Here is a 26,521-nt window from a genome sequence, read left to right on the forward strand (position 1 = left end):
GACGCGGATCAAAGGCCCAACTGGGCTGTTGGGCCTAGTTTGAGGTTAGAGATCAATCTAACATTTCAAGGTTAACGCCGTGCGAGTGCTGTCGAGGTGGAGCCACTCAGATCAACATCAACAGGAGCAGGTTCCTCTGCCTGGTAGCAATACCAATATGAGCGCCAGGGTGGCACTTGTGGGCCTCATCTTCATGATATGCGAGTCCGCTAGGATGAATTCTGTGCGCGACTCCTTTGCAGATGGGTGGAGCAGCAGCAAGGGATTCACCAAGGAACTGATGGATGAATACGTGTGCAAATATGGGGAAATGTCACGCAGGCTGCGGGCGTGGAAGAGGAGAAACTACGCCGAGGCACACTGCATTTCGGAGCTGCAAGCAACGTACCTCGTGCTCAACACCTAGTTACCTGGCCGAGCCCGGGTGGAGCTGTTGGCCTTGTCCATGCGTGGCGACCTTCTGGTGGAAGGCATCAAAATCGTTGTCTTTGATGGCAAACGAGGCCAGATTATCTACACGGAGGAGGAGCAAGGAAAAGAAGAGGAGAACCGGTATAGGAGTACATAAATCATGTCCAATGCCGTGTGTGTGTGTGTGTGTGAATCTTTTTCGCATCCAATCTACTGTTATATTAATCAATGACTGCATGCATGTAGGGAATGGTCGATTTGGTTCTGACTGGATCCTACAGGGGCATCTTGGCGGAGTACGGGTGTTTCGCCATCAAAATCGACATCCCAAGGACAACATCTACTCGCAGCGGCAGCGACGAGCATCCTCCCAGTAAATGGGAATGGGATTGCGATGACCCAAATCACGCTGCTCAAGTGGGTACAATGCAACCCGCCCACGGTATCATTAGTTCTCCAGACGGGCACAAGGTAGCTGAGGTCACCTATGCCGTGATGTCAGATGCCCGGGAGGCCACTGTGCAGGTCAGGCTACGACTCAAAGGTGGGAACATCCCCAGTTGCGTCAGCAGTGGTAAAATCACCGCCCTCATCGATGGCTTCGACGTCCCGAGCGTCCTCCTCAACTGTTACTCAGAGGCAACGGGTTGTCGGTGTTTGTTGACTACTTCAACTGCTGGAGACTCATGGTTCCTTCTTCAGCTGGCGAGGAACGTGGTTGCAGTGCCATGTTGTCGCGTGCTTCACATAGATGTGAACCTGCAGATCAAAACTAACGAGGACATGGGAATTGAACTGAAAGCTCTTCTCAGTTCGACAACAATGGAATCCGTTCGAGTAAAACTGACGACGGCAATGAAGTCCAAGTGGAAGTCACCTGGTACCCAGAGCAAATAACCAGTGAAGAGGCTAATTTTATTAGTGGTTCATGGGACTGGGACTGGCTGCCGGAGCAAATAACCAGTAAAGAGGCTGATGAGATTAGTACTCTGACAGAACAAAGTGGTCCATCGGAGGTAAAGGAGGACTATCTAATTGCTTGCGCCAACCATTGAATACACATTTCATTGCATATATACATATATCTCTTTCCTTCTTGTTTTAACTAAATTCGCTCCGGTACTACATATATGCAGGTCACAACGGTGTCTGAGGAATATCAAACTGAAGTACGTTAGTTGATCTCCACCAATAGGTCTTACGGCCTATTAGGCCCTTGGATCTGCGCCCTGATCGGGGGCGCCCAACCCTAATATGGTTGGTGGGCCCCTGTCGCATAGCACTATAAATAGAGGAGTGGGGAACTGGGCTCGACTAACGAAGTTGACCGGAGCCGCCGCAATCCCACCACAGTAAACCTAATCCGATCAAAGGAGTGCTGCCAGCGACGGGAAGCCCACCGACTCCACCGTCGCCCCTGTAGGGTCACCACCGTCGCCACTGGACCTCGCCTGCATCGCCACCACGACGCCTACAACGCCATGGTACCGGCGTCTGCACTGCTGCGGCGAAACTACGCAAGGGTGAGGAGGCTTACCCCGGATCGACGGTTACAGAAAGGTACATAAAGAACTTAACACTGGTATCAGAGCCGGTTTACAGTATGGGGAAGAGCATAGAAAATAAAGAACAAGGGTTAAATCCGTTTCGGATTGAAACCCTAACCCTAACTGGGTAAAAGAAAAGAGAAGAAAGATCGGGGGGTGGCGGACGTCACTAAACTCCCAGTCACCACCGCCACCGCGCGGCGAAAGTTGCCACACCGCCGTCTTCGTCGGCGCGCGGCAAGAAAAGAACAGTCCTCCGTTCGGATCTGAGAAGAAAATCTAGAAAAGGATCGAAAAGAAAAGAAGGGGAAAAGAGAAAGGAACGGAGAAAAGAACCCTAACCCTAACTCGTGACGAGGAAGGGAAGAGAATGATTCGGTACAATAGAAAAGAAAGAAAAGAATCAAATGAAAAGATGAACCGAATCAAATCGAAAAGCGAAACCCTAACCCTAGATCCCCATTCGGATGAACTCTGAAAAGAAAAAGAAAGAAGATCCAAAACCAAATCGGAGAAGGGGAAAGGGGGAAAGGACCTACCTCGCCGTGCGTCGGGATGACCCTTCACCGGCGTGGGAGAAGAAGACCGAGCCGGGGGAGCTGTTTCACCCGGGCTCGACCAAGGGTGCGTCGCGGCCATACCGCTCGACGGCGGCGCGCTCACCCGCTGGGGAGCGCGCACGCCGGCGAGGGGGCCGGCGACGGCGCCATGGCTGCCCGCTCGTTCGCTGCGTCTGCTCGGTCGCCGCTCGCCTCGCTGTGGTCAGGAGAGAAGAGAGACAGGCGAAGAGAGAGAAAGGGCAGGAACCAAATGAACTAGGGTTCTGGGGCACCAGCTGCGGCGTGGGTTTTCTTCGGGCGATAACGACGCTCAACCGTCAGATCAAAATGAACGGCGCCGGTTGATCGGGCTGTTTCGCGGCCCAGGCGGGCGCGCGCGGCCGCGCGGCTTTGCCGGCCCAGGCCCAGGTTGCGGCCTGGGTGCGGGCAGTGCGTGGGCAAGGGAGGTAGGCCGGGCTGAATTCTTGCTCGGGCCGAATGAACAGTAAAGATTTGAGTCATTTTTCCAGTAAATTGATTAATGGCTTAAAGAAAATAGAAAAAAAAAGATTTGTCCTGTGGGCAAAATTCATTAAATTGGATTATTTTTCCGCTGCTAAAGAAATTGTTAATTCTCTAGTTATTTTTGAACCAACGTGATATTTAATTGGAGAAAAAGAGAGTTTTTCCGCTGCTAAAGAAATTGTTTATTCTCCAGTTATTTTGAACCAGTGTGTTTTTTTAATTGTAGAAAAAGAGACTTTGACATGGTTATGATGTTGTTATTTTCTGACCAACGTTGTTAATAACAATATCGTAATTTTAATGATTTTATGCATTAATTATATTTCTGTCCAACGGTGATGTAGAATTCGTGTGTACGAACAATTGTATGTTTTGATTTTGACCAACGTTGGAATCAAGGCATGCAAATGGTGTTATTTTTATATTAAGAAAATGTTTGACCTGGTTTTCATTTTGTCTAAGGTGGACTAGGTAGTCATCTCACCGTGTCCCACTGAGGCTGTGGCACTGGTGAGGGAGACAAACGAGGCTGATGCCACTTGGGCAACTAAAGAGAGGGATTTTGAATCCCGAAAGATGTCCTATGCCCTTGAGCATAGGAAGTGGGTCACTGCCAACAAGAAATATTTGGCTGTGATAAAGAACACGATTGGGCCTGCAATTGTGGGCTTAATCCTAGAATGTGACACGGTCACCGAGTATCTCGATAGAATAAAGAGTCAGTTCTCTGGCTCTTCAAAGACATATGCTACCTAGCTGATAAAGCAGCTGGTGACAGAGAGTTACTCTGGAAATGTTGGCATAAGAGAGCTGACGATGCGTCGTCAAAATTATAGCACTACCGTTTAGGCCATATTTCGAGGGGGAGAATAGAAAGACTAGTTAAGAATAATATTCTTCCTCCATTGGAGCTCTCAGATTTAGAACAATGCAGAGAATGCATTAAAGAAAAGTATGTAAAAAAAATTAAGAAAGATGTCAAACGAAGCGCAGGAATTTTACAGATCATTCACATAGACATCTGTGGTTAGTTTCCTGTAAAGAGTGTGGATGGTAATGATTCGTTCATAACATTCACAGATGATTACTCCCGTTATGTTTATATTTATCCAATCAAAGAAAGAACAGAAGCATTGGATAAATGTAGATATTTAAGGCAAAAGCTGAAATCCAACTCAATTTAAAGATTATGATAGTCAGGTCCGACCGTGGGGGAGTACTATGGTCGGCATACCCCATATGGCCAAATTCCTGGACCTTTTGCAAGGTTCTTACATGAGAATGGCAAAGTAGACAAGTATTCTACACTGGGCGAACCTCAGCAGAATGGAGTAGCTGAAAGACGCAATCATACCCTGATAGATATGGTGCGCAGTATGATAAGTTACTCCACCTTATAGATGAGCCTGTGGATGGAGGCGTTAAAAACCGCCATTCATATTCTCAATAGAGTACCAAGTAAGTCGGTGCCTAAAACGCCGTATGAGTTGTGGACAGGAAGAGTACCCTCACTAAACACTTACGTGTGGGGGGGAGCCCAGCTGAGGCTAAAGGATTTAACCCAAACATTGGGAAGCTAGATCCCAAAACAGTAAGTTGTCATTTCATTGGCTACCCAGAAAAGTCAAAAGGTTTTCATTTCTACTGTCCAGAGAGACATACAAAGTTTGTGGAAACAAAACACGCTGTCTTCCTAGAGGATGAATTGATGAGGGGGAGCATGGTAGCTCGAGAAATTGACCTTGAAGAGAAGCGGGTGTATGCGCCCACTCCAATCATTCATGAGCCAATTTTCTCACTACATGATGTCGCTGCACTGACAGTGCAAGATACTGTGGTGTCAGCACCTGTTGTTATTTCGCCTGTGACAACAATGAGTGACCATGAGGAACCTGTTCTTCAGGATCCTATAGAACCTATTGCCACACATAAGGGGTAGCAACAACAGCCTCAAACAGAAGATGTGCCAAATGTCAAGGCCCCTAGAAGGTCTCAGAAAGTTAGAAAATCAGCTATTCCTGCTGATTATGAAGTATACAACACTGAGGAATTTCAAATGAAGGATGATCCCACCTCATTTGAAGAAGCCATAAGAAGTGATCATTCATCAAAGTGGCTTGAGACCATAGAAGATGAAATGAAATCAATGAATGCCAATAAAGTTTGGGACTTAGAAATAATTCCTAAAGGAGCCAAAGCAGTAGGCTGTAAATGGGTCTACAAAATAAAACTTGACTCTCAAGAGAATATAGAGAGATATAAAGCGAGACTTGTGGCAAAAGACTTTACGCAAAGAGAAGGGATTGATTACAATGAGACCTTTTCTCCAGTCTCATGTATGGATTACTTCAGAATCATAATGGCATTAGTGGCACATTACGATTTAGAATTACATCAGATGGATGTAAAGACGGCATTTCTCAACGGGGACTTGGAGAAAAATGTTTACATAGCACAACCGAAAGGTTTTATCATGGAAGGAAAAGAATAAATGGGATGCCACCTAAAGAAAACCATTTATGGATTAAAACAAGCTTTAAGACAGTAGTACTTGAAGTTTGATCAGACAATAAAGAATTTTGAGTTTAAAGAGAACGTAGAGGACAATTGTGCCTATACAAAGTTTAAGAATGGAAAGTTAATCTTCTTTGTCCTATATGTGGATGATATCTTACTTGCTAGTAGTGATGTTAGTCTACCACTGGAGACAAAGAAGTTTTTGTCCTCAAATTTTGATATGAAAGATCTTGGTGAAGCTTCGTTCGTTCTAGGGATCAAGATTCACCGAGATAGAAGTAAAGGGGTATTAGGACTGTCACAAAAGGCATACATAGAAAAGATCTTAAAGAAATTATGTATGCACAAATATAGTCCCTCACCTGCTCATATAGTCAAGGGCGATAGATATGGGGATTTTAAATGCCCCAGGAACCAATATGAGATCGATCAAATAAAAGTGGTTCCATATGCTTCAGCTGTCGGAAGCTTACAATATGCTCAAGTATGTACGCGCCCTGACTTGGCATTTGTTACCGGGTTACTTGGCAGAGCAATCCTGTTATAGAACACTGAAAATTGGTAAAGAAAGTCTTGCATTATTTGCAAGGAACGAAAGGCCTCATGATGACGTATAGAAGATCTGATTCACTCTATATAGTGGGATATTCAGATTCTGATTATACGGGACATGATAGAAAATCCACGTCGGGGTATGTATTCACTCTCGCAAAGGGGAGCTATTTTATGGAAAAGCTCAAAGCAAACCGTCACTACATCGTCCACATTGTATGACAGTTTGTAGCGTGTTACAAGACAACGGGGCAGGTGAACTGGCTAAAGAAGTTCATACCCGGTTCGAAGGTGGTTGACGACATCTATAGACCACTTAAGTTATACTGCGATAATAATCCGGCAGTACAGTTTGCTCACAATATAAGTCAAGTGGTGCTGCCAAACACATTGACATAGAGTATTATGTTGTGAAAGATAAAGTCCGGGATCAAGTCATAAGTCTTGAGCATATAAGTACAGAAAAGATGCTCACGGATCCGCTTACAAAAGGCTTACCACCCAACGTGTTGAGAGAACATGTAGCTAGCATGGGTTTAAGGGAAAGCCTAAAATTCCTGGACAAAAGAAGGCACAAAGATAAGTATCTATTTCAGAACAGAGTAGTGTGTTGTAGCTGTTAAATCTATCGGCAATGGACCATGACGATGAGACATGCTCTATGCGCTAATCTATAATGGAATGAACAAAAGTAAATGATATGAAATTGAAAGATAGTAATGAGATAAAGGGGGAGAATGTTAGTTGATCTCCACCAATAGGCCCAACCCTAATGTGGTTGGTGGGCCCCTGTCGCACAGCACTATAAATAGAGGAGTGGAGAACTGGGCTCGACTAACGAAGTTGACCGGAGCCGCCGCAATCCCACCACAGTAAACCTAATCCGATCAAAGGAGTGCTGCCAGCGACGGGAAGCCCAATGACTCCGCCGTCGCCCCTGTAGGGTCACCACCGTCGCCACTGGACCTCGCCTGCATCGCCACCACGACGCCTACAACGCCATGGTACCGGCGTCTACACTGCTACGGCGAAACTACGCAAGGGCGAGGAGGCTTACCCCGGATCTACGGTTACAGAAAGGTACATAAAGAACTTAACAAAGTAGTCTACAACCATTGGAGATGAATTGTCGTTCCTTCCATTCATCATGGATCTACGTCGCATCGCCGCCAACCACTGAGACCAACGCGAGGATATCTTGGATCGTCACTCTAATTCAAATCTCCGATCCACCCGAGAACACCCATGCATTGCTCCCCAAGCAGCGTGCTGGACAACCGGCGCGGTGGCTTCACGTCACGATGCAAGCTGTGGAGGGCAATGAAACGTTGTCGACAACACTAGCCATGCGGGATGACAACTTGTACGTCCATGGCTTCATGAACCAGCGAGGAGTTTGGTACGGGCTTGTGGGCGACCCTATTGGAACAAGCGCGTGCTTGCTCCCACCAGAATACAATCCAGAACCTCTACACTGGGGCGGCATTGGGTACAGTAGGTTACTGAGAACCAGAGCGTATTCTGAAGCCGTGGCGAAACTGGCAGCCACGGATCTGGGCCGAGGCTTCGCGATGCACGCCGTGCGCAGGCTCTCAAGATTCATCCAGCCAGATGACGTGGAGGTGGATGGTCTAATGAGCACCAGGCTGGCACTGGCGGGCCTCATGTTCATGGTCTGCGAGTCTGCAAGGACGAATCCTATCCTCGAGTCCTTTGCAGGTGGCTGGAGTACTGGCACGGGATTCACCAAAAAATTGATCACTGATTACGTGTGGAAATATGCGGAGATGTCAAGGAGTCTGCGAGAGTGGAAGCGAAGAAACTATGCGGAACCAATCCCCTATTCGGAGCTGCGTGCCATTCACCTCGTGCTCAACAGACCCAGCATCAGGCCGGCTCGTGGCGTCGACGTGTAGTAGAGGGGGCGTTGTCGTCGATTCAGGGTGCGGGTGCGGCCGTGCCCGTGCCCTGGCCCCTGGGTGTCGCTACGGCAAATCATCAGGTTATTTGTTTCCCTTTTCTTCTCACAAAAAGTGTCCACACAAGGGCCCCTGCATGTTTGCCAGTATCATCAGTTATCCTATTCATGTTTTTCCTTCTTTTACTCATCATATATAAATAAACCAGCCATGTTCTCCAGATGTGATGCGTCTGATCATTTAAGCTAGTGTTTGCTTTGATCCGCCTGTACAACCTGACAGTACAGGTATATATCAAGAAACAATATTGCCAGTGTAAACTCTACTATTTGGTTCAGCATGTAATAACTTGGTTTGGTTGCCCTTGTCTTGTGACAAATCATGTCGTGGATTGGTCTATCATTGTGATACGTAGCTCTCGCGTGCCTTGGACGACCTGATCAAAACACTAGTCGCGCGCTGTCCTAGATAAGCAAGGGCCCTGCATGTTTACCAGATCGTATCAGTTACGCTTTTTTTATCCTTTTCTTCTTCTGCTTAGGGCGTCCTCGGCGGGCTTGAGGAAATCGCTAGCGACGTGGGCTTCAAGAACAATAGAAAAAAGGACATCAGAGCGCAGGGCCGAGAGGGCTGTGAGAAAGATTTTTTTTGAAAACCGTGCGAGACTAGCTAGTTGTTTCGCGCTAGCGCTGTGCTCTGAACCTCCTGCGGCCAATAAGATTGCGTCTCTGCTGGCGACTTGATCCCCGTTGGCGAGGGATGCAAACGGAGCAGGCCCAGCCGCGCGAACCCGCTGGGCTACCCGCACCGCGACACCACGTGTCGTAGACCCACGCCGCAAGCCAGGCCGAAGCCCGAAGATGGAGAATTTAAAGGAGGCCAATTGGAAGGAGAAGCGATGGCTGTTGCATGCGAGCAGCAGTGGTGAACGGACAGCTCGCATGCTCCTCAACCATTCTCGTTTGGTATCTCCGTGTGGGATGTAATGATGGATGGAAGTTTCTGTATTAAATTGAGAATGGGATCGAAAGGCCAGCTAAATCGACGGGACAATAACTTTTGTGCCTATTCCGTTGCTGCGTAACGAGGAACTGCGGGTCCTAAGGAAGTGGATGACTGGGCTTAAGGAGATGCTAGAGAAATAAGCTAGTGGAGTTTTGCTTTATAAGAGTATAGGACATGAGAACCATCGCTAATTCATGCGGCAACGCGTGGAGAATTCTTCTAGTTGTCAAAATTGTACAAACACTGTGAGACATGTAAGCTTGCCGAGGATCATTTGTACTTAAAAGGCCGTGCGTTGCGGGTGCATATTGTTTGACAATTGATACTATGATATAAGCATCTTTCAAGTTCTTGATATATGATCAGTCCAATGAAAAGCTCAACGATCAGTGATAGGCTTAGCTCTTTTAATCCTGATGCCTTTTCACTGATTATTCCTACTAACTGAATGTGTGTGTGACCTTCTAATTGAATGTATAAGTATGCATCATCGTTCCGTAATCACAGCTTCATATATGTAGGATACCTCTGTTTTAAGTTTCTTTTGTTAGAGTGCTGCATGGCTGTACACAATCTTATTTAGGCCATGGAAGACTCAAAAATTGAGTTACCACATTTTTGTTCAGTGCATTCACCAGCTAGACGAGAACCACTGCTCTGGTCATATGCTGGGACCTGTGGCCGGGCGTTGAATACTTGAATCAGCTAATCCCTCCGCGTTGTTTAGTTCAAGTGATTTTCTCCATTTCCAGTAAACTGCACTTTTCTCATTCCTGTTTACGAACAGTTTAGACAGCTCTGCAAATTAACCTTCCCAAACAACTCTAATATTATGGCGATTAAACTAAATTTGTTAGTTTACAACTTTACATGGATGTTATATTCTCTAATAATCTTTTCCAAATTTGTTTCAACTAATATTAAGTAATTGCATCTTCTGGTTGAAGTAAAGCCACCAGCATATTGTTTTTTTCCCTTTTGTTTCCCATTAGGTTGTCCATCTTTAGTATGTTCCGACCGATGCCATTTGAATATTTTCCCACCTGTACTAATATGTTCTCTCAGGAAAATCCTAATACAGGACAGAACAACGAAAACGGGACCAGCGTATTCTGTTTTCTCAATATAGGACAGAACCAGGCACAGCTTAAGCAAAAGGGGACCCAAAAGAGTGGAAGCATTCTTCTGACCATTTCAATGTAAACAGGACAGCAGACGCGTGGGCGAGGACGCCTACGGTGGCGCTGGCACAGATGGGAGTTTTATTTATTTTGTATTCACTATTCACCGCTGGTTTGGAAACCGACGATGATTATCTCGATTTTTACTGCCTAGTTTCACCGCTGCTTAGAAAAACCAATGGTGAAAGTGGGTTTAGGCCCAGCGGTGATGAGATATATAGAGTAGTGATGGATGGTTAAAGGCAGTCCCAATTCATAGTTTCTATGAGTAGTTTCTAAGCGAGAAACAGCACATGTAGAAACTACGTCTCAATTCCATTGTTTCCTCACATGGACCCCAATTAAATTTCAACCAATGATTTTCTTCCACCTTCGCACTTTACGAACAGTTTAGACAGCTCTGCAAATTAACCTTCCCAAACAACTATAATATTATGGCGATTAAACTAAATTTGTTAGTTTACAACTTTACATGGATGCCATATTCTCTAATAATCTTTTGCAAATTTGTTTCAACTAATATTAAGTAATTGCATCTTCTGGTTGAAGTAAAGCCACCAGCATATTGTTTTTTGCCTTTTGTTTCCCATTAAGTTGTCCATGTTTTTCTGCAATTCGTTTCAATATCCTGCTTATTTATCTGTTGTTCAACAGTAGTAGAGATTGTTAACTTGTCCATCTTTTTCTGCAATTCGTGTCAATATCCTGCTTATTTATCTGTTGTTTCAACAGTAGTAGAGATTGTTAAGTTGTCCATCTTTTTCTGCAATTCATGTCAATATCCTGCTTACTTATCTATTGTTTCAACAGTGGTAGAGATTTTCAGAATACTCAATCGCTTTGAGAGACAATTATAAAAAATAAAAAGGTTGTAAAATAATTATCAAGAAAGAAAAAAGAAATTAGCTTCTCACGTGATGTGAAACACCTGCCGGAAGTTGCTATCCTTTTCTGATGAGCACCCACCTTTTTGTTGCTCGTGCAGTTGTGCTTCTTCATGACTTGCTCTTCAGTTGTCTTTCTTTCTGAGTTCTGCCTGTCATAGTCAATAGCCTTCAAACATGCTTCCTCAATTCGACTTTTGCCAAAGTTATCCAGTGTATTACATGTTGTGAGAGATATGTGACACGTAGTGTTGATGGACACACCAAGACCAACTGGTGATCGGGTATCTTTGGGGAACCTTACAAATACAACACATGGAGGTATATAAACTTTTACAACATATCTATGTTCATATGTTTGCAACCTCACCATAATTTATTGAAGGGAATCATACCCGACCGGGGTTAGTGCCACTAGATGGGGATACTAATGAGCAGAAGAGGCAGAGGGAGAGAGAATGGTATGCGACAATGTCTGATGAAAAGAATAGTGAAAGAAACAAGAAACTCCGTGAGAGGAATACAACAAATCAAATGGACGAAAATAGTGACCAGCTCCATATGCACTCAACCTACGGTAATGGCGCCGAGCAACTATCACATTACTTATTCTGCTAATAAAAGTGGCGATTGCAATTATCGTGGTGAGATAGTTTGCTTATTGTAAGGATCAATTTGTATTGTATGGATTAATAACAATTTATTACATTTAAACTTGTTGATGGGAATACAACAAATGAAAGGGACGAAAATAGTGACTGGCTCCACATGCACTCAACCTAACAATTATCAGGTGTTGAGACTTGCGGTCTCAGACAAGGTGGAGGAAGAGGCCTCCGCCTCTCAAGCAATGTGGAGGAGGTAGAGGTCTCCGACCGGCGAGCCGCGCCCTCGGGCGAAGGCTCGGGTGACAGACACGACAGATGGGCGTGTAAGGAAAGCGGCACTCAAAACTAGGGTTTCATTAATTCATCCACCAACCAACCTTTACTGTTACAAGTGTCCCCTATTTATAGGGCTCAGCTACCGCTTTTACAGAGTTTACAATAATATCCCTTAACTGCTACGGTACATTCTTGGGATATTCTTCCACTCGTCTTCCGTCGCGGGGGCATTCTTGCCATGCCGTCATCTGGTACCGGGCCTGCATGGTCAACCGGCCCAACGGGCCTCAGGATTTGGCAATGGGCTTCTGCACCTCCGCCGTAGGTCTCCGCCCCGTCCAGCCTCAGGATCCATCGACGAGCCTTCTGGCCTCCGGCTCCGGGAGTGCCAAAGCCACGGAGCATCGGCGACCCAGGATCGCCGATCTTCTGCTTGCGTCTCCGCATCGATGGGCGGAGACCGTGCCGGGGTGCCTGCGCCGAGGACCGACCGGGACCGCGTCGGCGCCCTTCTTGGGTCTTCGCCTCCGACGGGCGGAGACCCTGCCGGAGCTCCCTCACTGCCCACGAGCGCATTGATGCAGTCACCTGCACATATTCAAACAATGTTGGTATTCAATTAGTCTCCTAGCGGTGCGGCCTCCGCCCTCTTTTAGGCGGAGACGCCTGCGGGACGGCCGGGCGGAGACCTACGTCAAGGCCGCCGCCTGCAACCTGCGAGCTCAATCTGCCAAACCGATCTCTCTCCCGGGTTTGGAAGCGTGGGAGCTGGGTGTCCGTTACGTCAACGGGTCGGAGATGTTCTCGTTGCTTGCTGACTACGCAGGTCTCCATCGCTCGCGGTGGCCATGTTACAACAGTTCCCCCCTTTTGAGACCGCGGTCCGCCTGAGCGTGTCGTGAGCTCAAAACGCCCTAAGCAAGGACGTCCGCAGGGGCGGAGGCTGCGCGTGGTCACGTCTCCGACCGATCCCCGCCGGTTCCCCCCTGGCCCGCTCTGGCGCGGCCGTTGGTCTTGTCAAGGTAGCTGTTGGGCTGGAAATGTAGCCGTTGCGTGTCTTGCAACTTACCCGGAGATGACCGTTGGCACCAGGCGAGTTATCCGGAAATGACCGTTGGTGCCCGGGGCGAACTACCCGGAGATGACCGTTGTCGGGCGGGGGCCGAACCGCCCGCCTACGGCCTATATAAGGGCGGGGTTGGTGGCGGGGTCCCCCTCCCGCACGACTCATTCGCTTTCCTCGCAGCGCCAGAAATCGCTCTCTGATTTCCTTGCTTTCGCCTGTGCTGCCTTCGCGTGTTCCTGCTTTCCGCTTGCGCCTTCCTCCTAGGTCGCCGACGCGGTGGCTTTCTTTCCCACCTTCGCCCAAACTCGCCGGCCCGCCTTCTTCGGACCCTATCGCCACCTTCTTGGTGTTAGGGCAGTTGGCTGGGGCGCACGCTTTGAGGAGTGCATGCTTGCCTCCGCCTCTGCGTTGGAATTTGAGAGGCTGCTGGAGGAGGATTTGGGGAGTGTCTCCACGTCCGTTGGAGACCTGATTGCTGCGGATTCCGGAGACATGGCGATAAAGTCATGGGATTTCGGCCCCTCCTCCATTACTGAGGAGGCGGTCACGGAAATGTTGAAGGAATCGTACTTTCCTTCTTCGAGGGTAAAAATCCCTCCAACTGGTCAGACCGTTCCGGAGCCGGAGGAGGGGTATGCGGTGGTGTTCCGGGACTTCTTCACCTGCGACCTCCGCCTTCCTTACGTCCCCTTTCTCCGCTAGGTGCTAGAAACTTTCAACATCCAGCTCCATCATCTGACGCCTACAGCTTTCCTCACGCTCAGCAAATTCTGCTGGGCGTGTGTCTCTTATGGTGCCGAGCCGGATGTGGACACGTTCTGCGCTTACTACGAGCTGCAGAAGCAGCCGAAGAAGAAGAAGGAGATTCGGGAAGGCAAGGAGGTGGAGGTGATCTACCAGTATGGTAGTTGTACCTTTATGTCGAAGAGGAACCAAGGCGCAGATCGCCTGGAGATTTCTTTCTGCCAGAAGGGCAAATGGGACCGCGGCTGGCTTGAGCAATGGTTCTATGTGAAGACCTACGGGGTCTGTGGCACCACCGAGGATGGTGCGGAGGTCCAGGAATATCCACTGACCTCAAGGATGGATGCGATGGCGCCGCACACACGCGTGGAGCCGCCGGAGACGGTGTCTCCGGCGAGGGAGGCGTGTGAACGGGCCTTCGCATTGGCGTGCCGTTATTCCGGAGGTCGCGATTTGGTGGAGGAGATAATGGCCTCCAACTATTGGCCCCTGAGCAAAGACAATCCACCCTTTCAACTGGAAATGGTTTCGGTTCCCATTTTTGGGCCAGAGGGCGGTATTCCGTTCCCCCGCTTTGGCCGGTCTTTGGGGGAGGGGGTGACGGAAGACAGCCTTGTCTCCGAGGTTGAAGAAGCCGCCATCGGGTTAGTTGGCAAGATTTCCGAGCGTGAGTACACGTCTCGGAGAGCCGTGTCGGGCACCATGCCGCGGCTCAATTGAGTTTTTGAGGAGCTCGGGATCATTTACCGGGAACGCGAGGTTCCCGCGGAGGTTCTGGCTTCAATTGACAAGAAAAAGAAAAAGATCTCCGCGAAGAACGTTACGACGGAGGCCGAGTCCAAGAAGAGGAGAAACGTCGCAGTTGCTCGGGTGCCTCCGAAAAAGAAGACGAAAGTTGGTGCTCTGGTGGTTGCGCCAGCCGCGTCTTCGTCCGGTAGTGCGGGCGTTGCCTCCGCCGACAGTGAGGACGCTCAGAGCTCTTCCGTCCCGTCGAGGGACGTGCAGGTCACAGGCGGCGGAGATGGCGTCTCCCCTGCTGCTTTGATGCGCCCTTTGCTCGGCGCTGTGAGCAGTGCATCGCGGCCAGAGGCCGGCCCGGCTCCGGCGCGATCTTTGCACGGTGCCACGAGTGGTGCCGAACAGCCGGAGGCCAGCGTTGCCAATCCTATGCCCAATATTTTTGGCGGGCTATCCTCGAGTTCTGAAGAGGGCACGGAGGCTAACCTGCGGCATGGTTCCCCTGCTCCCTCCTCTGCTTTGCCTCCCCCTGCGCCAGAGGCCGTCGTCGGGCAGCCGGAGGCCATGCTTGAAGAGCAGGCCCTGGCGGCTCGGCCTTCTTCGAGCCCTCTGCCCGCCGTGCTGCTGGGTAAGGAGGGTCGTCCTTCTGGGCCTTCGCCAGATGACAGGGCGGAGGCCTCTGCCCGGGGGGCCCAGCAGGCGGCCCACCCTGGGCTTTTTATGAGTGAGTTTGCTTAACCCACATTTTCGTGCTTACTGTGTTGGCCCGTTTTTTTTATTTATGTATTCCGTGCTGCTTTGCAGGTGATGTCATGGCTGGTCTCCTCACTCCGGAGGAACAAGCGGCTGCCGCCAGCGCTAGGTTTGTCCCGGGGCAGCCGGGGCCGATGGCGCCGGGTCCAAGTGAGTGTGGAGTGTTTTTATTGTGCTCGTTTCTTCGTCTGCTGTTATTGCTTATGTGTGGTCCGTCCTCTGACCTGGGTTTTATTTGTTACGCAGGCTCCTCCGGCACTTCTATCTCAGGTTGGGAAGAGTGCTGTCTTGGGGTTCTTGGAGACGTCGGAGGTGGTCTCCGGCAGTTGGTGTATTCATTGTTAGATTTGCTTTTCTCACCTAATGATTTTGTATTTGTTTGTTCTTTTTTGAACAGATCGCTTCAAACAGCGTTTGATGGAGATGGACTTCTTCCAACTTCTCCGTGTTCATCTAGAACACCAGAGCTTGGTTCGTCTCCGGCAGTTTGCCCTTTTTTTGTGTATGCTCGTTTTTGTATTTGTTTTTATTTATGTTACTGATCGCGTTGGTCTTCTTCTTTTGCGATCGCAGGGGTATCACACGGGTGTTGTTATGGAAGAGCGCTGCACTCGAGAGGTCTCCGACCGAGATGCTGCGATTGAAGCGCTGAAGGTGGAGAATGAGCGCCTGGTAGGTGAAAAAGGTGGTTTGACCAATTCCCTTGCAGCTTTTCGTGTTTCTCTGGCGGAGAAGGAAAGAGAGACGGAGGTTTCGAAGGCCGATCTTGCCAAGGCCGCCGAGTAGGCCCGCAAGGCGAATGAGTTGTGCGAGGGTCTCCGGCGAGAACTGGCCTCTGAAAAGGAATCCGCGGCTGCGGTGGGGGAACAACTGACTTTGACTCTGAGGCGTTTGGACTCGTTGAAGGGGGTCCTTGCTGCGACTGTTAGCCATTACCGTACCGCCGTCGCTGAATTTGATGGCGAAACCTCCGCTCCTCCGGAGGGAGACAACGTCTATGCCCTCGCCTCCTGGCTGAAGCGTCACCTTGCCCAGCTCCCTGATTTGATGAATGGTTGTACGGACTACGGGGCGCTGGCAGGGGTGACGAACTACGCCAAGCTTCTGGTGCGCGGCGGGTGTACGCATACTGAGAGTATTTCGGGGGGTGTGCTGCCGGGTCTGGAGGTGCTTGGTGAGACTTCTCCTGGTTTGCGAAAAAGCTTGAGGAATTTCATTGGATACTTTTGGGCTCCGTTCAGGAGGCTTGCCGCCCGGAGGCTGGCGGAGGAGAAGAGGGCGAAGGTATTTGTAATATTTGTTATCGATGTTTTTCCCTTTCCTTTTTTTCTTGCGATGGTGTGGAGGCTTTTGTTGTTCGCTGATGCTGATATTGTGGTCTGTGTCTTTAATAGGAGGCGCAGAAGGGCCTGGGTAGCAAGCCTCCGCCGATTCGGAGTTCGGCGACTACGGGTGATGCCTCCGCCTCTGCTGGCGCCCCGAAGAGCGCTACGATCGGCGGTGGTGACGCCCGGAGGGGGACAACGTCTCCGTCCGTGTTTGGTGCGGGCTCCGCTCCTGGGACTTCTACAGCGTCCGGGACTCCAGAGGTCTAGGCTCTTTGTAGGATTTTAGTTCTTTTGACTTGTATATTGTAGTCCGATTGGACTCTTATGAATAAAGTTTCTTTTGTTCTAAATGATTTCGTGTAAAATTTTAACCCTGCGCAGGTTCCGAATCTAGAGCCTGAGCAAGATGTTGCGCCTTTGAGTCTCTACAACGACGGTATTTACGTGAGCGGAGAGCTTTGGGAGTACTGGCATTCGGCTTTTCCACGCAGCGTTGCGCGCGACGTGTTTGAGTCAGTTAGGTTAGACATAGATGACTCGCGCGCTTGATTTAGTCGCGCGCTTGCTTGGCGCGGACCTCCGCCACGATAGTTTGGATTTTATTGTAAGTTTGTGTCCTGTAAGAATGGTACTTGACGTTTTGTGGAATACAAAAACAGATTCGCTTTCTTGATTGTTTGTGCGGAGGCTCATGTCTGTTGTGGTGGTTTACATATCTCGTCTAGGCCTGAGGTTGCACACCGTGGCCCTTTGCTTGGGCGAACTTGCGCGATACAGAGGTGGTGGCTAGGGCCTCCGCCACATTTTCTCCCCTTCTCTGTGCTTTCTTGGTGGCCGTGATACAAGTGTTGGCACTTTTCTGGCCGGCGGAGATGTACTTGAAGTCCGCCTGGCGAGGTTTGCTGAATCGGTGTGTGATCCGATAGGAAGTTTGGCGCAGCTTGTGCAGGCGACAGAGACTTTTGGTATTTGTTTAGCTGGGTGTTTCAGCTGTGTGGTGGCATAGGCCTCCGACGCAACACACCCATGGGTCATGTATCAATTACGGAGGTGGCAGGTTAGGTCTCCGGCGTCGGGGGGATGTTATGAGATTTCATACGGTATCCCCCCTTTTCCGTAGACCTACGCTGTTCATCACCGTGTCGTAGGTTGTTTCTTTTTTCCCACTATCTCCGCCCTGCTGCAGGTGCCTCCGATTTTACGAGTTTTCATACAATATCTACAGGAGACCTAGGTATCTAAAGAGACCCCTGCCTCCATGGGTGTTGCTGTGGTTTGCGCTCGTTTTCCGTCTTCTTCCCCCCTTGCTCCCTCTTCTGACTGAGGTTTTAAGGGCATGGGGGGAGGTTATAGTGGGGTGGTGGCTTTTGTTTGTTAAATTTTTGGTACGTTGTTTGTTGGAACGTATCTTAGCTTTTAATGGTCTGGATCTTTTGAAATAAATAGGTCCAGCGCCATAATGGTGTTGCCCCTGATGCTTGGGGTAGTAGTTTTTTTTTAAAAGTCGTAGGCCTGTTTTCTTTGATGCCTGACTTTGGTCGGTTCTTCGTCGAGGTCGGAGGCCCGTTTAGCCAAGGTGGTTTTTGCCTTGATGCCTGACTTTTGGTCAGGTCTTCGTCAAGGTCGGAGGCCTGTTTGGCCAAGGTGGTTTTTGCCTTGATGCCTGACTTTGGTCAGGTCTTTGTCAAGGTCGGAGGCTTGTTTGGCCAAGGTTGTTTTTTTTCTCTCTCTCCTTGATGCCTAACTTTGGTCAGGTCTTTGTCAAGGTCGGAGGCCTGTTTGTCCCAAGAGGTCGTTTCAAATTGCCAAAGCCTGTGGCTGGCGCTTTAAAAGGACCTATGCTTATTTTTGTTCACCGAATATTGCGGCGCCAGGGCTTGCCGCTTTCGGTTTTGAACTTTTCGGGCGTTCTCTTGGGGAATTACCTCTTTATACTTGTAGAGGATTTTTACATTGAGCCTGCCTCATTAAAAACCTCACCTCCGTTTGGAGTTCCCCTGTGAGGAAAAGAGTACAGGCTCTTTTACATTTTTTGGGTTGAAGGAAAAAAAACTGAAATGTAAATGAACGGAGGGGCCTTCGCTTATTGTTTGCGGAGGTTGCCCCTTTTTTTTACATAGCCTAGATGTAGTATCTGCGGAGGCTGTCAATGTTCCATGTGTGGGTTGTCGTGACGCCTTCGCTGTCGGTCAGGTGGAAAGAGCCTGGGCACCCTGCTGCCGTTGCTATGTATGGGCCTTCCCATTTTGGCTGTAGTTTGCCAACAAGTTGTGCGTTTGGTTTTCTTCTGAGTACAAGGTCTTCGTGTTTTATGTCTTTTCTTACCACCTGAGAGTCTCTCCATCTCTTTGTTTGGGACTGATATTTTGCAATGTTTTCTACTGCTTCCAGTCTTGTGGCTTCTACTATTTCTTTTGCATATTCTTCATCTTGTAACATTAGCTGTCTCGTTGAGCGGAGGCTTTCGTGCTTGATTTCTTCTGGCATCATAGCCTCTTCTCCATAGAGCAGTTTGAATGGTGTGAATCCTGTTGTTCTTGAGATGGTTGTGTTGTGTGACCAAACCACTCTGGGTAATTCATCTACCCATTTTCCCTTGCGGAGGCCCAGCAACGTTTTTGATATTGCTGAGAATATTATTCCGTTTGCTCTTTCCATAGCACCATTGGACTCTGGGTGGTATACTGAGGCGAAGGCTAGTTTTGTTCCGATGCTTTTGCAGAATTCTTTGAAGTTTGCTGAATCGAATTGCTTTCCGTTGTCTACTGTCAGAGTCCTTGGTACACCGAATCTGCAAATGATGTTTTGCCAGAAGAACTTCCTGATAGTTTCTGAGGTTATCTTCACCAGCGGCTTTGCTTCTATCCATCTTGTGAAGTATTCTACTACCACTACTGTGAATCTGTTTCCTCCTTGGGATGGTGGTAGTGGGCCGACCAGGTCCATACCCCATCTTTGTAGTGGCCATGTCGGAGATATAAGCTGGGTCTCTGACGAAGGTTTTGACTGCCTGGGGGAGAATGTTTGGCATGCTTTGCATGTTCTGACTACCCGCTCTGCGTCTTGTATGTGTGTTGGCCAGTAAAAACCTTGCCTTATTGCCTTCGCTGACAATGCTCTGTAGCCAATGTGCGACCCGTAGATTCCTGAGTGTATTTCTTGAAGCAGCTCTGTGCCTTCGCTCTGTGATATACATTTGAGGAGAGGCTGGACTACTCCTTTCTTGTACAGCACACAATCTATGATTGTGTAATTTCTTGCCCTGACCTGTATTCTTGCTGCTTTTGCTTCATCTTCTTCGGTGATCTTGCTCTCTAAGAATTCTATTATCGCCTTTCTCCAGTCTTCATTTTGCAGGTGTAGTATGGGCCTTCGTGCCTTAGATGTCTCCGCAGTAGCCGGAGACTTCAGGATCTGGTAGAAAGTGTTTGGCGGCAGTGCCAGGTTGTTTGCTGCAGCTTTTGCCAGTTCATCTGCCTCCGCATTTTCTGATCTTGGGATGTGCTTCAGGGTGAAGCCCTCGAATTTCCGCTCCAAATCTCTGACAACGGATAGGTATTTGATGAGTTCTGGCTCTCTTGCTGTGTATTCTTTCTCTACTTGGCCAGTAACCACTTGAGAATCTGTTTTGACTGTCAATGTTTTTGCCCCTAGTGCTTTTGCTTTACTGAGTGCTAAGATCAGGCCTTCATATTCTGCTATGTTGTTTGTTGATTTAAACTCTAGCCTTGCTGCGTATTTCAGTCTGACACCGGAGGGTGCCGTTAGGACGGCGGAGACTCCTGCTCCGGCTTGGCCCCAGGCTCCATCCGTGAATGCCATCCAGCCTTGAGTGGTTGGTTGTTTCTTGGGCTCTATCGGAGGTGTCCAATCTGCTACAAAGTCGGCTAGTGCTTGTGATTTGATTGCTATTCTAGGGACATAGGAGATGCCAAACTATGATAGCTCTGTAGCCCATTTGCCTATTCTGCCAGAGGCTTCTTTGTTTCTGAGCAAGTCTTGCAGTGGCAGCGATGTTGGAACTGAGATCTCGTGGGCTTGGAAATAATGCTTTAGTTTCATTGATGCCATTAGCACTGCATAGGCAACTTTTTCTACCTCGTTGTAGTTTAGCTTGGCTCCGGAAAGTGCTTCTGAGATAAAATAAACCGGCTTTTGAGTTTTGCCTGATTGTTTTTCCAGCTCGTGAACTAAGACTACACTGATTGCATGGTCGGAGGCTGCCACATATAGCAATAGGTGGCTGTCCGGTTCTAGGACGGAGACCACAAGTGAGTTTGCCAGATACTCTTTCAAGCTGTGAAAAGCCTCCGACTGCTTGGACCCCTACTCAAAGTTGTTTCCGCCCCTTAGTGCTTGGAAGAAAGGTAAGCTGCGTTCCGCTGATTTTGAGATGAATCTATTGAGCGCTGCTATTCTTCCCGTCAGCTTTTGCACTTCTTTCTTGTTTTTGGGTTCTGCCATTGTCATTATTGCTCTTGTTTTGTCTGGGTTTGCTTTGATGCCTTCGCTGCTTATGATGTATCCAAGCATCTTCCCTTTTGTGACACCAAATATACATTTTTCTGGGTTGAGGCGGAGGCCAGCTGCCCTGAGGTTGGCAAAGGTCTCCTGTAAGTCAGAGACATGATTACCCTTGTTCTTGCTCATGACTACTATGTCATCGACGTAGGCTATGATGTTTCTATCTAGTTGTGAGCCCAAGACCTCCTTTGTCATTCTGGCAAAGGTTGCTCCTGCATTCTTGAGGCCCTCCGGCATTCTGGTATAGCAATATGTCCCGAATGGAGTGGTGAAACTTGTCTTGTCTTCGTCTTCTTTTTTCATCCAGATTTGATGATACCCAGAGAAGCAGTCGAGGAGAGAAAACCTCTGGCACCTGGCCGCCTTGTCAACGGAGGCATCTATTCTTGGCAATGGGAAAGGGTCTTTCTTGCAAGCTTTATTCAGATCTGTGAAGTCTATGCACATTCTCATTTTGCCGTTTTTCTTCGGTACCAGTACTATGTTTGCAAGCCATTCTGAATACTTGACTTCTCTGATGACTTTTGCATCTAGCAATCTTTGCACCTCCGCCTTTGCTGCCAGGGTTCTGTCCTCCGACATTTTCCTCTGTTTCTGCTTTCTTGGCCTGATGTTTTCATTGATATTGAGTTCGTGCTGTATGACGTCCCTGCTGACTCCCTGGAGGTCGGAGGCTGACCAGGCGAAGATGTCTTTGTTTTTTACTAGAGTTTCCATGAGCTCTTCTTCCTCTGCTTTGCTCAGTTCTGAGCTGATCGTTACTTTTCTGTCTGGTAACTCTTTTTCTAGAGGGGTCATCTTTGTTTCTTCTTGACCTGCCATATCTGTTTTTCCTCTGGGCATGTCCGGAGGCTCCAGTTCTTTGTTTGCCGACTCAACCGCGTTGATGTTTCTTTGTGCTCTGTAAATTGCTTTTTCTATGTTTCTTGCTTCTTTCTGGCTGCCTTGGACTGTGATGATACCATGGAGAGCTGGTATTTTCATGCACAGGTAGGCCATATGCAGGGCTGCGTTGAATTTTGTTGTGAATCCTCTGCCCAAAATGGCATTGTATGGGTAGTACAGGTCGACGACGTCGAATGTTATGTACTCGGTTCTGGCATTTGCTTGAGTTCCGAACGACACTGGGAGTGATATCTTTCCTAGTGCTTGTATCTGCTTGCCTCCGAATCCTATCAAAGGGGATTCGGAGGGCTGAAGTTGGTTTCTACTGAGCTTCATTTGGTTGAAGGTATTTGCAAAGATGATGTCTGCTGAACTGCCCATGTCGATCAACACTCTGCTTATCTCCCATGCTGCTATATTGGTCTTGACTACCATTGCATCTGTGTGAGGGTAGCTTTCCAGCTAGAGATCTTCTTCTGTGAAGGTTATTGGGACTCTGGACCAATCTGTGTATTTTGCCGGGCCTTGAACTGCTACATTGTTTACCAGGCGGAGGTGATTCTTTTTCTGCTTTTTTGTTTGGAACTCCATTGATGATCCTTCGGCGATTGGTAGTATCATGCCTATTGTTGGTAGTGCTCCGTGAGGGTTAACTTGGTTTTCTGGGTTTGGCTCATTTTTTGGTGTTGGGGGTTGGTTGTGATGTGGTGGCGGAGGCAATTGCTGCATATGTTGCTGTTGTAGTGGAGACTCGAACCTGCTCTGGTTTTGAGAAGGTGGATTTGTTTCGAAGTAGGTTATCTGGGGGGGTTTTGGGTTTATGTAGGTCAGACTTGCCTCCGACCTGTAGTTACCTGCCGGAGGCTGCTGCGAAGGCGCTGGCCGCCATGCAGGAAGGAAGTTTGGGTAATATGCAGAGGCTAGTGTGGAAGGATGTACTTGATTTGCGTTTAGCGCTGGATACATTGGGCAGTACTGCTGGTGGCCAGTTGTATATGTGGTGTTGACCTCTCTAGCGTTTTGCGGTGTTGGAGGCTGGGCAGTCTGCTTGTTCTTCATCCTTTCCTGTGTCTCTTTTGTCTCCGGACAATCTTTGGTGCTGTGCCCTGCTGTTTCACCGTGAAAGACGCAATATGGCCTGCGTTGTTTCTGCTTGTGGTTTTTGTTCCGGTTTTTACCTTGGTAACTTTGCCGGCCTTGGTTCCTGGTCTGGGTCTCCGGCCCTGCTGGCGCTGCTAACTGCCCTTGTTCGGGGTGAGGTTGACCCTCGATGCTGAGCACTTGCCCCTGGCTTGTTTTCTGATTTGATGCATTCTGGTTCGTATAGCTCTTCTGGGAGTTTTTACTGCTGTTTTGCTGTCTGTTTTGACCCTGCTCCTCCAGCCTTTTCCGGAGGTCATTGTCTGATCTGCAATATTTTTCGAACTGGTCATACAACTGCTGTATGGAAGTTGGTTTCTTTCTTGCTAGGTGTGCTGCGAACGGCCCGATTCGGAGGCCTTTGATCGCTGCTTCAATGGCGATCTCGTCTGGGACGTCTGGTGCCTTCGCCTTTAGTTGCATGAATTTCCGGAAGTAGTCGTGTAGTGTCTCTCCCTGCATTTGCTTGCACTGGAACAGATCTGTGGATGTCAGCGACTGTGCTGTTAGCCTCTTGAAATTTGCCAATATCTTGTCCCTGAGGTTTTCCCAAGAATAGACTGTACTTGGCTTGAGCATAGAATACCAAGCCAACGCATCGCCTTCGGCCGCGATGACAAATGATTTTGCCAAGATGGTGTCGTCTCCGCCGGCGGAGGCTACTGCTGCCTCGTAACTCATAATGAACTGGTGGGGGTCTGTCTTCCCGTTAAACTTGGGTAGTGTGATTGGCTTGTACGCCGTTGGCCATGGCGACTGTTGTATGCCTTCAGAGAGTGGGGACTTGGGATCAATAGGCCTCCGCATCACCGGAGATGGCGTCGTGGTCGGGCTGATCACTGGCGGAGGCCCTTGTGGTATGGTTGCGGTTGTTGTTGCTGCAGAGGCTGGGATTGCGGAGGTTGACGCTGGTACTGCATGCTGCATACTTAGCATCTCAGCATGTAGGACTGCCAACTCCTGCCTGATTTCTGCTGCTTGTGCTGACGCTTGAGTAGCTTGCTGATTGGCAGCAAATGCTGCTGCCATTCTGTCCCGCTCTTGCTGCGCTCTTTGCAACTGTGCTTGCAGCTGTTGCAGTTCTTGCTCGAGTGCTGTGCCTGGGATTGGTTGGGCCCTCGGATCTTGAATCTGTGGATCTTGGATTTCTGGTGGTTGACCCTGTGTTCTGGCGGGATCCTCCGCTGGCAAGGTTGCGTAGGTGCTATGAGTGGTACGCCTAGGCCTTCCTCTCTGACCCGTGGTCGTTGCTGCTCTGGTGGTGGTCTTTCTTTTCCCTGCCATCGTTGGTTTGTCTTGCTCGGCCCCACGGTGGGCGCCAATGTTGAGACTTGCGGTCTCAGACAAGGTGGAGGAAGAGGCCTCCGCTCTCAAGCAATGTGGAGGAGGTAGAGGTCTCCGACCGGCGAGCCGCGCCCTCGGGCGAAGGCTCGGGTGACAGACACGACAGATGGGCGTGTAAGGAAAGCGGCACTCAAAACTAGGGTTTCATTAATTCATCCACCAACCAACCTTTACTGTTACAAGTGTCCCCTATTTATAGGGCTCAGCTACCGCTTTTACAGAGTTTACAATAATATCCCTTAACTGCTACGGTACATTCTTGGGATATTCTTCCACTCGTCTTCCGTCGCGGGGGCATTCTTGCCATGCCGTCATCTGGTACCGGGCCTGCATGGTCAACCGGCCCAACGGGCCTCAGGATTTGGCAATGGGCTTCTGCACCTCCGCCGTAGGTCTCTGCCCCGTCCAGCCTCAGGATCCCTCGACGAGCCTTCTGGCCTCCGGCTCCGGGAGTGCCAAAGCCACGGAGCATCGGCGACCCAGGATCGCCGATCTTCTGCTTGCGTCTCCGCATCGATGGGCGGAGACCGTGCCGGGGTGCCTGCGCCGAGGACCGACCGGGACCGCGTCGGCGCCCTTCTTGGGTCTTCGCCTCCGATGGGTGGAGACCCTACCGGAGCTCCCTCACTGCCCACGAGCGCATTGATGCAGTCACCTGCACATATTCAAACAATGTTGGTATTCAATTAGTCTCCTAGCGGTGCGGCCTCCGCCCTCTTTTAGGCGGAGACGCCTGCGGGACGGTCGGGCGGAGACCTACGTCAAGGTCGCCGCCTGCAACCTGTGAGCTCAATCTGCCAAACCGATCTCTCTCCCGGGTTTGGAAGCGTGGGAGCTGGGTGTCCGTTACGTCAACGGGTCGGAGATGTTCTCGTTGCTTGCTGACTACGCAGGTCTCCGTCGCTCGCGGTGGCCATGTTACAACATCAGGTGACTTATTTTGCAAATAAAAGTATTGCTTGGTGTGGCGACTATAAGTGACATAGTTTGGTTATAGAATGGTTCAATTTGTATTGTATGGTTATGTTTGTAGATGGTCTGGTACCTTTAAGCACCATTGGTGGCACTGGTGACGTGGATAACATTGACACCGAGGAAGATAACAATACTGTTCATGAAACGGGTATACTTTTATATCCATTGCCTGAGATTCTGGTGAATTGTGGCTGTGTTTGTTTATTACAATTGTGCTTAGACACCATCCTAACGTGTGTTGATTAAAGTGGCATTCCATGATATATACATTCTGGATATGCACCAGGTCCCATCAACCGGCTTGTCACATGTCCAAAAGAGGGTAAGCGTGATCGTGACAGAGCACGAAATGGTACAATGTCTCCTGAACAAAGAGCACTACTGAATAAGAGATGGCGTTAATTGTATGCAACGAAAAATGCACCAAAAAAGTCTGCAAAGATGCTACAAATGACTCCAAAGGAGACCGCCCAGTCAACAGGTATGGTAATAAAATTGATTTCTTTGCAGCGAAAATATTGTGGTGCCATAGGATACTTATTATATCAATAAATTTTTAGACGGTCCTATCCCTTTAAGCATTGGAGTTCCTAGTGATATTGACGATGGTTTAACAGAGACGGATATCAACACTAGAATCGTGGCTTTATTTTTAATTACAAAAAGAGTTTGAACACCAGAACTGACACTGTTGCGTAAACTTTATTATCATAGTAATTTTAATTATTGTGTGTCCTTCATGGATTAGACTTTGAGACCCTACTTTTGTATTATAATATTGGTGTTGTAAATGCATCCAATTCCATCAACAATATTGTCACGTGTCCAAAAGAGCGTAAGCGTGAGCTACATTGAGCACGAAGGGCTGCAATGTCTCCTGAACAAAAGGCGCTAATAAAAAAGAGGCGGCGTGAGTTGTATGCGGCAAAAAATACACACAAAAATACTGCAAGAAAACTGCAAATGCCTCCACAAGAGAAGAAGTTGAAACGAAAAGAGAGTAATAAAAACTACAAAATGATTGTGAGAGAACACTGAGCCAACAATTTGCGTCCGGACT

The 26,521-nt window shown here is 48.7% G+C and overlaps 1 protein-coding gene and 3 pseudogenes across 1 annotated transcript; 3 read left to right on the top strand and 1 right to left on the bottom strand.

Annotated features, from left to right (window-relative positions):
* Positions 1-7,437: 7,437 nt before the first annotated feature.
* Positions 7,438-8,007, top strand: LOC136488142 (uncharacterized). Its single transcript, XM_066485165.1, has one exon. It carries the CDS (start codon positions 7,438-7,440, stop codon positions 8,005-8,007), a length of 570 nt encoding a protein of 189 aa, XP_066341262.1.
* Positions 8,008-11,334: 3,327 nt separating this feature from the next.
* Positions 11,335-26,134, top strand: LOC136488143 (uncharacterized; annotated as a pseudogene).
* On the top strand, positions 13,418-17,142 carry LOC136487142 (uncharacterized; annotated as a pseudogene).
* LOC136487143 (uncharacterized) lies at positions 18,715-24,426 on the bottom strand (annotated as a pseudogene).
* Positions 26,135-26,521: the final 387 nt, after the last annotated feature.

This window comes from Miscanthus floridulus, chromosome 10 (assembly GCF_019320115.1).
Source record: "Miscanthus floridulus cultivar M001 chromosome 10, ASM1932011v1, whole genome shotgun sequence".
In the NCBI taxonomy this organism is placed as follows: Eukaryota; Viridiplantae; Streptophyta; class Magnoliopsida; order Poales; family Poaceae; genus Miscanthus; species Miscanthus floridulus.